We start from the raw sequence: 13,541 nt of genomic DNA on the forward strand, positions 1-13,541 counted from the left end.
TTTTAGCCAGTCAAAAGGTGCTCAGCACTAACAAAAGGCTACACTCCGTGGGACCACTGGGAAAGTCAACCTTTGAACATCACTGTCACAGATAAAGTCACTTAGCAATTCACCAGCCCTCATGCTAAGGACCTGAAACAACCCACAGAGTGACAAGCCACCAGATGGAGATGATGGATACCTGTGAGGATGATTCACTCCAGTGGAAAAGGAAGCTCACTTATAGAGACGGGCCAGAGACTCTCCAAGTATAAGAGATCAGATGCCAGGAGAGGAGGCCAAGCTTAAATCACCAGGCTCCGGCTGGGTTCACTGGATGGGGCCTATTTGACTTGTCTCCCAGCTCTCAACAGGAGGCAGAGAAGCAGTGAGGCCTTATGTCAGTGTCAAGTTTCAGCCTCTCTAGGACAGATCCCTTACCTTCAGACAGGGACAAATCATCAGCTGGAGACACCAGGTCTGCCTGAGAAGCAAGGGCTCCGCTCAGATGGGTTGTAATTTGATTCGTCAAGATAACCTGTGAACAGACAGGGAGAAGGGAGGGGAAAGAGAGAAGACCAAATTAATTATTAGAGCTATCAAAAGGCAGACTGTGGTTTAGGAGAAGACTGATAAATACACAGGTAGAAAAACCCCAGCTCTGATTTTCACCAGCTTTATCTTTTAGCCAGAATATCTGGGAAGGCCCATCAGTCATTCAGACCCCAGAGCTTAAACCACTAATCAGTCCTTTCTAAATGCTGAGTAAACTGAGACTGATAAGTGTTATTATATTAGCTAGGTAACAGGAGGCTAACCAGAATTAAAATATACATGTATCTTTTTTTTTTTTAAATTCTGCCTGAGGGTGTGTTGCACTGCAGGAAGAGAAAACAGAGCATAAGAGGGAAAGTGAGAAAGCACTTCCAATAGGGAATGGTCAAACTGAAATATCTTCTCTCCCATCTCCCCTTCCTTTTGGAATTTTGGGCATGCACGCACACGTACCCAGCATGTTTCTCAAGCCACCGGGTCTAAGACTTAAACCACAGTCAGCCATGACAGATCCAGCAGCCTTAACCACCACACCATGGGCTGGCTTGCACATGTACCATTTTATCAAACTTTAAATTTTAAAATCATATTTACAGCTTAGGATATTGCTCATGCTGAGTAAAAGTAATCATTTAAAATGTAGATGTCTGTGGTTTCTTCCCTTGTTAACTGAAAGTCAAGAGTTCTATTTCCAAATTTGTGAAATATGATTAATTTCTAAAGGAGTAACATCCTTCTTTTAAATTAGTTAAATTCTAACAAAAGAAGTTCAGTCTCATTATGCATTTAAAACACAGATTAACATAATCTTACCTATACCAAATAAAATTCATAACATTTAAAACTTCTAGGAAGGACTCTACCTAATTCACATGGCCTACACACATTTGACAAAGAAGAAACTATTCTTTTCCTTAAAAATCTTCATTTAAAAAAGCTACCCTGTTGTTTAGAAACCTAAAGGATGAATAAAATATAGATTCTCTCCTAGAACATTGTACATGATTAATACTACAATTATTTTCCAAGGCTTGAATGTTCCCATCATAGATGGAAATGGTGACATCTTGCTCACTCAGAGGAAACGTCCTTTCTAAAAGGGCATTCGGCATTAAGTGTACAATTCTATGCTTAGGATATGCTCTTGCTGGACTGTCTTGGTCTGTCCCAAGGGTCAGCTATGGTTTTGTTGCCACCTTGATCTGAACAGAAATGGAAATTGTCTCCATTCTTTATCATCGAGCTTTTCAGCCACACCTCTGCTGCTGTCTCTTGAATGGCCCAGTGACACATTATAAATCCTGTACCAATGGCAGATTAATTGAGGGCTGAGAGAGGGGCAGGATGGCAAGGTCAGGTAAAAAAATGACATGCCCTATTAGACAGGACAACTTTGTAAGGTCTTATGTGTCTCCAGTAACTCAGCAGCAATGATCAGATAGCGCAGCATCCCACTCAGTGTTTACCAATTTATCCTTTTTTATTCTCTTGAATTGCTATTTTTTTCATCAGGACTGTAAGATTCACAAGATCTGTCTTCGATGAAAACAGCCAGAAAGAGTCAACTAGCCTGCTTTTTTTTTTTTTTTTTTTTTTTTTTTGAGAGAGAGAGAAATTTTTGCTATAGGGAGTAATCACTCAAGGGAGAGACAGAGAGACAGAAAGTGAGAAATCACCACCACCCCTCCCCAGGAGATGGTCATGCCACAATCCCTTCTCTTCCATTCTTCTCTCACGATTTTGGGCGTGCACACACATGCGCCTGGCATGAGTTCTAGACCGCTGAGTCCAGGACTCAAAATGCAGTCACCCATGTGGGAATCCAGTGATGTACCCATTCCGCCATCTGCTGGTCCCAATAGCCTGCTCTTTTTAAAAACTTCATTTTTAATAATATGAATAAGGAATTGTGCTCATTTCTATCTCTTTAACATAGAGTATAAATTTTGGAATTCAATAAAACCAGGTTCAAATCCTGACTCAGACACTGTGTACCTTTGAACTTCATTTGTTCATAGGTAAAATAATACCTAACTTATAAAGTTATGAGAATTAAAGAAGATAATTAATACACTTAACATAGTACTGGCACATGTTAAGTAATATTCAATAACTGAAAGTCATTGTTGGTGTTGTTATTATTTCCTTAGAATGATGATATACAGGTTAATAAATTAGTATATGCCACCTGCTTCAGATGACTGATTCTAATAACTGAACACTGAAACGTAATTTTATAACTCAGCATATACTTCATTACCTGATCATTTCTACTCATTTTAGATTTTCCTATATTTAATTTAGTCACAACAAATTTGTATGAAAGTCTTAGTAAGAAAAAGACAGTAATTATTCAGAGCGAAGCCAGTAAGATATTGACCTTACTCTGAAAATACTATGTGCTTTACAAATGAGCAAAATATCTATCTTAGTGAAAAAACTGTGAAACTTATGAGAGATCTAAACATACGGCTTTGATTTTTATGACAGTTTTCCAAGTGATGGCTTGGTGAAAATGACTAAAATGCCAATGGTTTGGTAACAGTCATGAGAAAAAAGAAATTACTGAATACCTACTATGCAAAGGATGCCAACATACAGCCAGGGAAAACTCAGAGGTAAAGGCACTGCATATCTTCTCTAGAAACTTACAAGGTAAGTGATAAGGCACTGACTAAAATGTTCAAACCACTTTTTCTCAGTTTTATTATTTCACTGTTCCTGTGACGGAAACTTGTACTGAGATGATGGTTTATTGTCCAGAACTAATGAAATGATACTCTGCAGAACCCAAAACCAAATTAAAGATGTATTTCAAAAAAGATACCCACCCTCATTTCCACTGGAAGAATAGTTGAGAAAACATTTTCACTCTTCAGTAACAAAAGAGCAAGCGCCTAAGTGGGTTCGCTAATAATCCTCTCCCTTTTTATTGCAAGCTTTAAAGTCAAATTACTGAAGGAACACAGCAACCAAGTTCAGGGGTTTGCTAATCACATTATCTTATGATTTGTTGTGGTTTTCTAGATCCGTGATCAGCAAAATGATAGAATGGAAATATTTCTGAAAGTGTTGATTACAAATAATCACAACTTGGCCAGAAGCCTTTAGATGTGTTTTCCTCTGAGGCAATCTGGAGATTTGAAAACCGTATACTTAAAATAACTTACAAAATACTATCACACGTTATAAAAAGAGTCTTAACAGTATCTGATTTCTGAAAATGAATTCTGACTGATAATTCAGAGGGGCTTTCCTGCTGCTTTGCTCCATTGGTAAGACTGGAGCTTCTGAAGCTCAGTACTGTATTTGTGCACAAGCAGCATAATAACTGAACACTGTGTATGGTAGTTAGGACAAGGGCTTCAGAATCAGACAGACCTGAGTTCAGGTCCTGGTCTCTACCACTTACAGACTATGTAACATTGGGCAAGTTTCATAACCTCTCTGGGTATGATAACACTTAGCTCATAGGATTTTGTCAATTAAACTGAATAGTACAATAGAAAGTCCTTGGCACAATACCTGACCTATGGTACCAACGTTATTCCCATCATAATTACATATCCTTTGCCAATTTGTAACTTGCTTATTTAGATAGAAAACCTATGTTTTAATTCCCTTTTGTACAGCATACAGCCCACGTTTGATAAGGAAGTATGTTCTATTTATATGTTCAAAACAATACAAATGCAATTGAAAGTACACCTGCTATTTTTGTCATTTCCGTGAAAGTATGGTTTATTGAAAACATACAACACAGCCCTACTATCATCAACTATAAATCCAAAAGCCAGAGTGGGACTCTTAGACAAAGTGTCTTTTTTTTTTACATTTACATTTTTTTAATTGTCATGATTATATCTTAGATCAGAGGGGAACAGAATCCAGTTTAAAGTATACTCTTCAGGAAGAACACCATCCATCTGCTGGGGGAAATAAGAAGCTCCATAAACTGCATAAAACATCTACTGTCAACTTTATATATGGAGAGACCACTTACTCCCAGGGCTTCCTGACACTGCCCTCTAGGCCACAGGATGCTGAAAGAGGCACACCTGAATATGAAATGGCCCCTTTCTTACTGTCACATAGACTTGGGCCTCATTTTTAATGCTCCTGCCTAAGGCAAAACAGGGGCAGATCTCTCCTTCCAAAGACCATACGCCAGGTTTTCCTTTGTAGTATCTGGCTTCCATAAATGTATCCTACTCCATCTTTCTGCCTATCATACACCTATGCTCAGTTTAAAGAAATAAATTATCTAAAACGAAGAAAATTCAGGGTACAGATTCATAAACAACCTAAAAGCCCTTGCTTTCACAAAGAGCAGGACTTGGGACCAGCAGTTGGCATGATGGCTATGTCGCTGGACTCCCATGTAGCCGACCATGGTTCGAGTCCAGGACCTGGTGCCTTAAACTCACGCCGGGCAAATGTGCATGCATGCTCAAGATCCCACGAGGAGAATGGAGAAGGGATTGTGGTGTGGCCATCCCCCCGGGGGGTGATTTCTCACTTTCTATCTCTCTGTCTCTCTCTGTCTTTCTGGCAAGCGCACACGCCCTATACCAAAAACCTCTCAAAAACAAAGCAAAACAATAAAACAAAGAGTAGGAACTCATAGGCCAGAAAAAAGAGATGGAGACACAGGAGCCAGTAAAGACGAAATGAACCAGTAAGGCAGATGACGGGAACATTAATGTCGTTTTAGTCAAATAGCAGAAGGTTCTGGACAGAAAATACCACCAATATACAAATAAAAACATTGGGTTGCTGGAAAAGTCCTAACACATTTTTTCTGTTTCTCTTTGTAAAAATGTGTTGTGACTTTCCCGAGAACCTAATATATGACCCATTTCCACTAAGAATTAAAAATGAAGCTTAAGACAGCAAATACCTGGAAATGAGAGGTTAGGAACAGAACAAGCGGGCTATCAGCCCTAAAAGTTAGGGGACTGGGCCAATTGAGCCTGACTCTCCTCTAGTTTGTGCGTCCAGTGCAGATAAACTGCCTTCAGCTGACGCATCCTTCTTCAGCTCTATGACAATTAAATGACATCTAGCCTATGCCCACTCCCTCCTTGAGCTTAAGCTCCTGTGCCAGAACACCTTCTGCCCCAAGGGCCCACAAGATATATCTATTTTCAGCCACCCTACACTGAAGCGTTAGAAATATGTGTGCTGAGGCTTCCCTCCCTGAGTAGTCTGGAGCCTACTAGAATGTAGTGGACAACAGAGAAATGTAGTGGACAAGAGAGAGAGGAATTGTCAGGCCTGGAGGCACAGCCTTTGATGGAAGGTCCTCCTTTTGCTTGACTCTCGGAAGGTGACAAACAAGAGGGAGCTTGTGGTCAGCCAGGGACAGAATGGGTCGGAATGCGATATCTTACTCTGTCAGCAGAAGAGATATTCATGGTCAGCAAACAACTCAATATTTATAAGTCACATATTTATTTCCAGGACCCAAGAATATGACAATCGCTACCTTTCAGCTTTCTACTGGAGCAGATGAAAGACAAATTGTGTAATTCCCACTGCCCACCCAATGAACTAGATTTACCTACCTAAGATCAATGGTGTAGATTTTAAAAGGGGCAAGCAGAACTTCCTGTCTATTGTTCTTCCTAAGGTCACACTCGGCAGCCGAGAGGGGAGACTACTTCAGGCCTTAATGTTCTAGTCTAGAAAATTCAGTCTATAAAAATGATGAGTGAAGCGTTCTAAAGTCCAGAAGTACACTAAAATATTGTCAGAATGCTAAACTGTAACAAGCTCAATTTCATGGCAAGTGTCCTTTTGTACTGTGGTGCTAATAAATAATCACAAGCCAAGTAGGTAAACAGATTCAGCGTCTACGAAAGTGTCAAGTAGGTGAGGCAATCCTATGTGGAGTCCATCAGTCTTTTTGATGGTTTTCAATGGCCCTATATCCATGAGACTTGCCATTTCTTTTTTTTTTTTTTCAAGAATTATTTTTATTTAACTTTGTTTATTTATTTATTTTCATTTGACCAGAGGGGACAGAGTGCAAAAGAGAAAGGGAAAGGAGAAAGCAAGCCTCCAGGTCCAGGACTTGAACCACAGTTGGACATGTAGGAATCCAATGCCCTTAACCACCACACCACCTGCTGGCCCCAAGGTTTGCCATTTCTAAGGATCTATGGCAAGCTTGGAAGCCAAACCTTTTAATGAAACTCATGTCTATAGGCAACAGAGTGCAAGGGGTACGCTGGACTCGAGGAATCATCTCAGGAGCTTTCCATGCTCATAAAAAGGCTTGCTTCCTCCTCCTACCCATTCCCTGTCAGAAATCTGCCATAATCTAACAGAGAATCAGAGATGTTTCAAAATCACCTTAATTGGGCCAGTAGAGCTAGGTGCAGTCATTGTCCTGATACCTCCAGCTCCCAAGTAAACAGGCAGCTTCCTGGTTAACCTGGGCAGCCGAAAAGACAGCAAGAGAAAATGTGGGTATTGCCTCTGCTCATCAATCACCTGGCACAAAATCCAGTACTTTCAAAATGCTGAACCTCTGGGGCCAGCAGGTGGCATGGAGGTTAAGGCACTGGACTTCCACATAGCCTCAAGACCCAGACCTGGTAAGTCGCAATAGGTGTGTGTGTGTGTGTGTGTGTGTGTGTGTGTACGCATGTGTGCATGCACGCACATGTGTGTGTGTATGCATGCACCCAAAATTCCAGAAGAATGGAGAAGGGATTGTGGCATGGCCTTTCTTCCTGGAGGGTAATTTTCCACTTTCGCTCTTCCTGTCTCTCCCCAGCAAGCACAAACACCCTGTGGCAAAAACCTAAAAGGAAGGAAGGAAGGGAGGGAGGGAGGAAAAGAGAAAGAAAAAGAAGGAGAAAAAAGCCAAGCCTCTGCCTTTCCTCAACTCTGTAGGCATAGTTCATGATCTTTTTTTTTTTTTTTCTTTTCATGCATGTCTGCTTAAGGGACAGTTTAAAAAAATGTTACTTTTGTTACTTAAAATGAACCTAATTGTCAGATTTGACAGTGACCTAACTGTTCTATCCAAATAGAAGCCTTGGATAAGTCAGAAACTGAGTTTTAATCCTGGCTGTTAAAGGTTGCTGAATGCCTTGCTTTTAAGGAGACAGAGGCTGGAATTTTCCTGTGAGAAATTGTTTGGGTTCACTGAGTCCTTTCATCACCAAGGCTTGAGAGAAAGGCCCTGGAGTGGTTTTCACCATGCTCTCTTCTCGCTTCCCAACCATGACGGTGTCTGCCCCAACCAGTCTGTGGTGCAAAGAAGCAGTGGCAAGGAAGACAGGAGAGATGGGGGAGAAGGAGAGTGGGGATGACAAAAGACAGAGGAAAAAAGGACAAGAAGGCAACACAGGTCACCCCAGAAGCAGGTCTGGAGGGACAAACTACCACACTCATGCCTCTGCCCATTCTTCTTCCTTCCCATCCACTTCCAACTTTTGGAAAGAGATATCCAATATCTGTGGTGAGGAAAAGTCAGACTGAATATTCTAGAGTTTGAGCATTACAAAAACAAATGCGGTTTTACTATTTGCTGGCTTTATTCAGCCAAGTGCTGGAAAATTATAAATCATTCCATGATGAAAAAAAGTTTTTTTTTTTCAGCTTCAGCTCAAAGAATATCAACTGTCAGTTTAAGAATAAAGACCTGATAAGGTTTAATATTCCAGCTTGCTATTTCCTTCTTGAAGAACTGTACAATGATTGTTTTCTGAGAAAATCTACAAGGATGTGGGGGGTTTTCTTTTTGAAATATGTATAGTAAAAGGACCAATCTGCCATTTGGTTTGAAGAAAACATGGATGTGGGAGTCAGGGAGCCTGCCTTTTGTTTCTGTTGTGCAATTCTGGGTAATCTTCCTAACCTGTCTCTACCTAAAAGTGTTATGTCCTCAGAAGATATGAAGAGAATTAATATTTTATGACTATTAATGTAACATTAGTGTTAATGTTGTACTCAAAATGCCACTATTGTCCTCAACTCTCATCATCTCCAACGTTGGGAAATCCATCCTATATAGAGCCTATTGGCAGTTTTCGAGGAAGAGAGGAGGGGAAAAAGAATGAAGGAGAAAACTTGAGATAATTTGTGTTTATGGTGAGACGACTTTCAATATTTTTTTTCTAGAGGGTGCATGCAATTGCGAGACAGAAAGAGACCGAGAGGAGAAGGTTCTCTCCCCCCAATGGGGAATGGCCACATCACAATCCCTCTCCTTCTCTCCCTCCTTTTGGGATTTTGAGGGCACACACAGACATACCAGGTATGTTTCTCAAGGCTCCAGAACTGGAACTTGAACTACACAATTGGCCATAGGGAGTCCTGCAGCCTTAACCACCAAGCCATGGAGCAGCCCAAGAAGACTTTCAGTCTTAATAAAATTCATACCTCTTATCAACTTAAGAGGAAAAACATTTCTTTTGTGAAATTTAAGGGCCAACTTAAAGGAACACTCTGCCTAGCAGGAGAGTCCCTAAATAAGACAGTGGCTCAGTTTGAGGTAACGTAGATGGATAAAAGAATCTCCTTAGCTTTGCATAAATACACACCAACTCAGTCACAGAGGGAAGAGATGGCAGTACTGCATGTGCCCCACTGCTCTGACATCTGAGCTCAGAGGAAATGCATTCTGTAGAACTGTGTCTGCCATTTGGCCAAAATAAACAAACGATAACTGTGGAGCCCCATAGGGTGGACTTGTTTCTGACCTACTTCTGGGGTGCAGGCCCATGGTGATGCAGTGGAAACCCTGGGCCACAGCTATCGTGCTGGAGACTGGGTGTGGAGAACTCGGCTTCCACCATCGGCGGCCTGCTGTTCCACTGGCCCCGAAGGAGATAGGTTGAGGTTAGCACGTGTTGGTTCCGGGCCTCAGATGGGGTCAACAGCTATAAGGACACAAACGGCAGGCTGCTGTTCTGATTCCACCGTCAGCCTGGCCCAGCAGCATCCTGTCAGTCATCTGGGGCCCACTGCAGGAAATAACATGTACCGCTAGTGAACTGCGACAAGGCAGCCCCAGTGGCTCCCAATGGTGTAGTAGCCAACTGTGTGCGATTTTGCAGTTAGCATGGGACCAAGAAAGTCTCGGGCAGCCAAGGTCTAGGAAAGAACAAGGCCAATTGTCAGATGACTTGGAGGTTCTCACAGATGTGGAAGAAACTTTCCTGCCAGCCTTGAGCTGCACTGTACATTTTCTGTGGCTGAGTTGCTTTTGTATGAAGTTTGTTTGGTTGTCTTCACCCACTTCCTCCCCACTGCCCACTGCGCCCCACAGAAAGGCAGGGGAGGTGAATTTCCAACAGCCCCCTGAGTTTCTACTGACCTTTTTAGGTGTTTTTGTTACTTGGTGGTGCTTTCTATTCACGTGTACTCCTATACTCTGGGGATTCCCCTGCCTTTGATTTGCAAGGAGGATTAGAAAGACACAGCTTTGTGATCAGTCTATCACAGACGGCTGGTATTAACTGATTTCCTCTCCTCAGACTCATTTGAGACTTAAAAAACAGTTCTGTTGAGTCACTTGCTCCCTGGGGGTCTGAAAATATGGCTCTTGGGGGAGTCCAACCTGACAAATCACCAATTTTGATGTCCTCCAACCCCAGCTACACTACAGCGGCTTATACTGGAGAAGAGTTGAAGCATGGTGGACTCTCTGGTCTCCCAGCCTCTGACACACCTCCTGTGGAGGATGAGGCAACACTGGTCTGGCTCCTGGTATCTCTGTGCCAACAACACAGATGGCATCCAAACCATGGAAGGCTCTCAGTGACTGGCCAGGTGCATTGGTGACATAAATGGGAGCAAAGATCACTGGCTATCTCTTCAAAAAGAGGTCAAAAGGTCTGCCTGGGAACAAATTTCCAAGTCAGCAGCCTTATCAGATACACTCTTGAACAAAAATTTATTTGATGTCTTCATTGAAGGGACATTGTATAAAGTGCTATTTTTAAAAAGTGGAGGAAGGGCTGAAGCAATGCCGTCTATGTTGGTACTTAAATAAATGATATCGACATAGACAAATGATAATAACCTACAGTTAAACAGTCAACATAGCAGAAACACAAGAAAAATAGATCCAAAACAAATATATTAAAATGGCTATTTACATGTTGAGTAGAGGCAGGCTTCCTCCTACAGTGGTGCCCTTGGAGTAGATATCTTCCATATAGTCACTAACAAGTCAGCTTCCAAGCATGTGCTCTAAAACCCATTATGATGCATGTCCTGGCCCATATGCTACTGCATGATGTTGGAGACCATATGTGAGGTCTTCCACCACATGCCAGGCACACCTGTGATCCTGGCTGCCTGCAGTGCTGGGGGTAAGATGGTGGCATGAAGATCCTGTCAAGAGTGCCCCCAGCTCCTGCCCAGAAAATAAAATAAATTTACAAGGAAAAAACAAAGGCTATCCTGGCCATGGGCAAATTACACATAGCCCTGATGCGAGACGACAAACAGGTTTTTAGTCTCCAATAGTCACTCTGGTGACTTGGGCATTGCCCTCCGAAGCACTGCCCCAAGAGGAAATGTGAGGTTTGTTAGGCATCAGAGTTGGTAGAGGGGATGGTAAGGCAGGGGATGGTATACTTCATGTTGGTTACACTTGCTTGACAGAACTGCACATGAGTTCTTTTCTCCCTCATTTTCAAATAACTATTTGTCATTTCTCATCTGATATCATTTACAAAAATAATGAAAAATACGGGGCCAGCAGGTGACATAGTGGTTAATGTACTGGACTCTCACGTGGCCAACCACAGTTCGAGTTCCAGACCCAGCAACTTGAAACTCAGCTGGGCACGTGTGCATGCCCAAAATCCTAAGAGGAGAATGGAGGAGAAGCGACTGTGGCATGGCCAGCCCTACTGCGGAGTGACTTCTCGCTTTCTGTCTCTATCTCTCCAGTGAGTGTACACGCCCTATAGCAAAAATCTCTCCCCCAAAATGACATAATTTTACATAGGTATGATACTTATACTGTTCAGAGCGTGATCACAGAATGATCTTAGCTGATTCTCACTATCGAGAACTAAACAAAGCAGCTGTTCTGTTAGGAGGGTGGGTTCTGCAGTCAGACCTTCTGGGGCTCTATCTCAGCTGGTGATTACTTACTCTCCACCTATTCAGTAGATTATTTCATCTCTCCTTGCCTCGCTTTCTTGAACTGTATCATTGAATTAGCAGTCATATCTATTGTGAGGATAAATGAGTTGGCATATTTAAGACAGTGCTTAACACCTAATAGGTGTCTAACAAAGTGTCACCTTTTTAGTTATTTTTCTATCCACTTCAGTTTTTCCAGTAGGAAAATTGAGGCTTACAACATTCTTATTCTAATTTCTATATTTCTCATAGTTCTCTCACCCAATTAACCCCACTCTAAGTGCCCCAGTCTGAAATATCCTCCTTTATTTTTCTGCTTAAGTTTCTATCTTTCAAGGACTCATTCAAGTCCCACCTTTTATGAAATCTTAATATATGTATTATTTTAACCATTGTAGATCTTTATAGCATACAATATGATTTTTCAAAACATATGTGAATTACATGTCAATCAAGTCAAAGATACACATCATCCTCAACAGATAACTTTCCATTCTTGTGCCTATTAAGTGTTTTTTTTTAATACTCCTATCATATATTCAGTACCAAGTAATTTAGTACAAGTATTTGTCTCTAATTATGTCATGTATGTTATTTTTCTCTCTCTACCCACAGGGTAAATTTCATATTTTAAGTGTTTCTGGATCCCTGACCCCATCCTATCGGAGGCAAAGGAGAAGAAAGAAAACTAGTATTTCTTGAGCACTTCGTATGTTACTGAGCCTTGTGCCAACTGCTTAACATACACTAACTCATTTCATTCTCACAATTCATTGAGGTAAACATTATTACCCTAGTTTTTGAAGACAAGGAAATTGAGGTTCAGAGAGAACAAAAGATTTTCCACGATCAGAGAGCTAGCACGTGGAGACTCAGCTTCAAGCTTGCTAGTTTATGCTAGTTCCACCACATAAAAGGTTTTCAACATGAAAATACATGACCTCATGAATATCTGTTGATTAATTTTCTCAAAACAAGGCATTTATTATTATCAGACTAAGTTCCATGTTGTTTAAGGTAAAATCACATGTAAAGGAAAACTTTACAAATGTGTCAGAATAAAACCAAGTTTTCAGTAGCAATGAGAAACCAGTCAACTGTTAGAATTCTGTTCGGTAGAGCTGGAAACATTGAGTCTCTGGGCAGGGGAGGAACCATGGTCCAATAGGTATGGCAAGGGAAAGGACACAGAATCCTGGTCTCTATTTCTGTCTTGGCTGCTAATTTCTCTGCTAATATTTTCACTTCTGCTAAAATGTGATGACAAGAGTTTCAGAAGAAGGGTTGCTGCGAAGCAGAGTATGAACAGGTAGCTAGTTAGATAAATGTGGTAGAGCCACAAACAACATTGTGATCTGTAACAGAAAGTTCACAGCTGGGACACGTTCCTTTTGGGTGTTTGTCTTTCCAGCTTCACTTCAACCTACAGAGAGCAGTGCTATGTATGAAGCAATACTCAAATATAAACATCAATATCTGTGTTTTTAAATACTCTACACAGGCTATCTTTAGTTTACTTAGGATCCTTTTGAACCATTTAAGAAGTCTGTTCTTATTTTCGTACTTGAAAGATGTTTGTATTTATTTTCCAGACCAATTACATTGTACAATGATAGTACTGAATAAGAAAAAAATAATTCATTCTAATTGTTTGGAAATCGGTCATGAAGTCATCAAGCCATATGGCCAGGCCTGACAGAACCGGTAACCAAAGAGGACTTATGGTTGTTTCTGTAATCCTTTAAGGTGGACCCTGATTCCTTAAAAAGGGGGACACAGAATCTGCAGGTAGTGATTAGCCATTTCTGCACATCTAAGGACCCATTGCATTCGAAATCTTGGAGTTGTGAGCAAGTCTGTGGAAGACTTCCTGTTGCCATCAAGGCTTA

At 41.3% G+C, this 13,541-nt stretch overlaps 1 protein-coding gene across 1 annotated transcript in view; it reads right to left on the bottom strand.

Moving 5' to 3' along the window:
- Positions 1-13,541, bottom strand: part of RAD51B (RAD51 paralog B) — a 646,490-nt gene that overhangs the window by 201,002 nt on the left and 431,947 nt on the right. The window contains exon 8 of the mRNA XM_014591690.2: positions 421-517. Within this exon, the coding sequence (XP_014447176.1) occupies positions 421-517 (97 nt within the window). The remainder of the gene's footprint in view (positions 1-420; positions 518-13,541) is intronic.

Source organism: Tupaia chinensis, unplaced genomic scaffold (genome assembly GCF_000334495.1).
Source record: "Tupaia chinensis unplaced genomic scaffold, TupChi_1.0 Scaffold000609_1, whole genome shotgun sequence".
Lineage (NCBI taxonomy): Eukaryota > Metazoa > Chordata > Mammalia > Scandentia > Tupaiidae > Tupaia > Tupaia belangeri.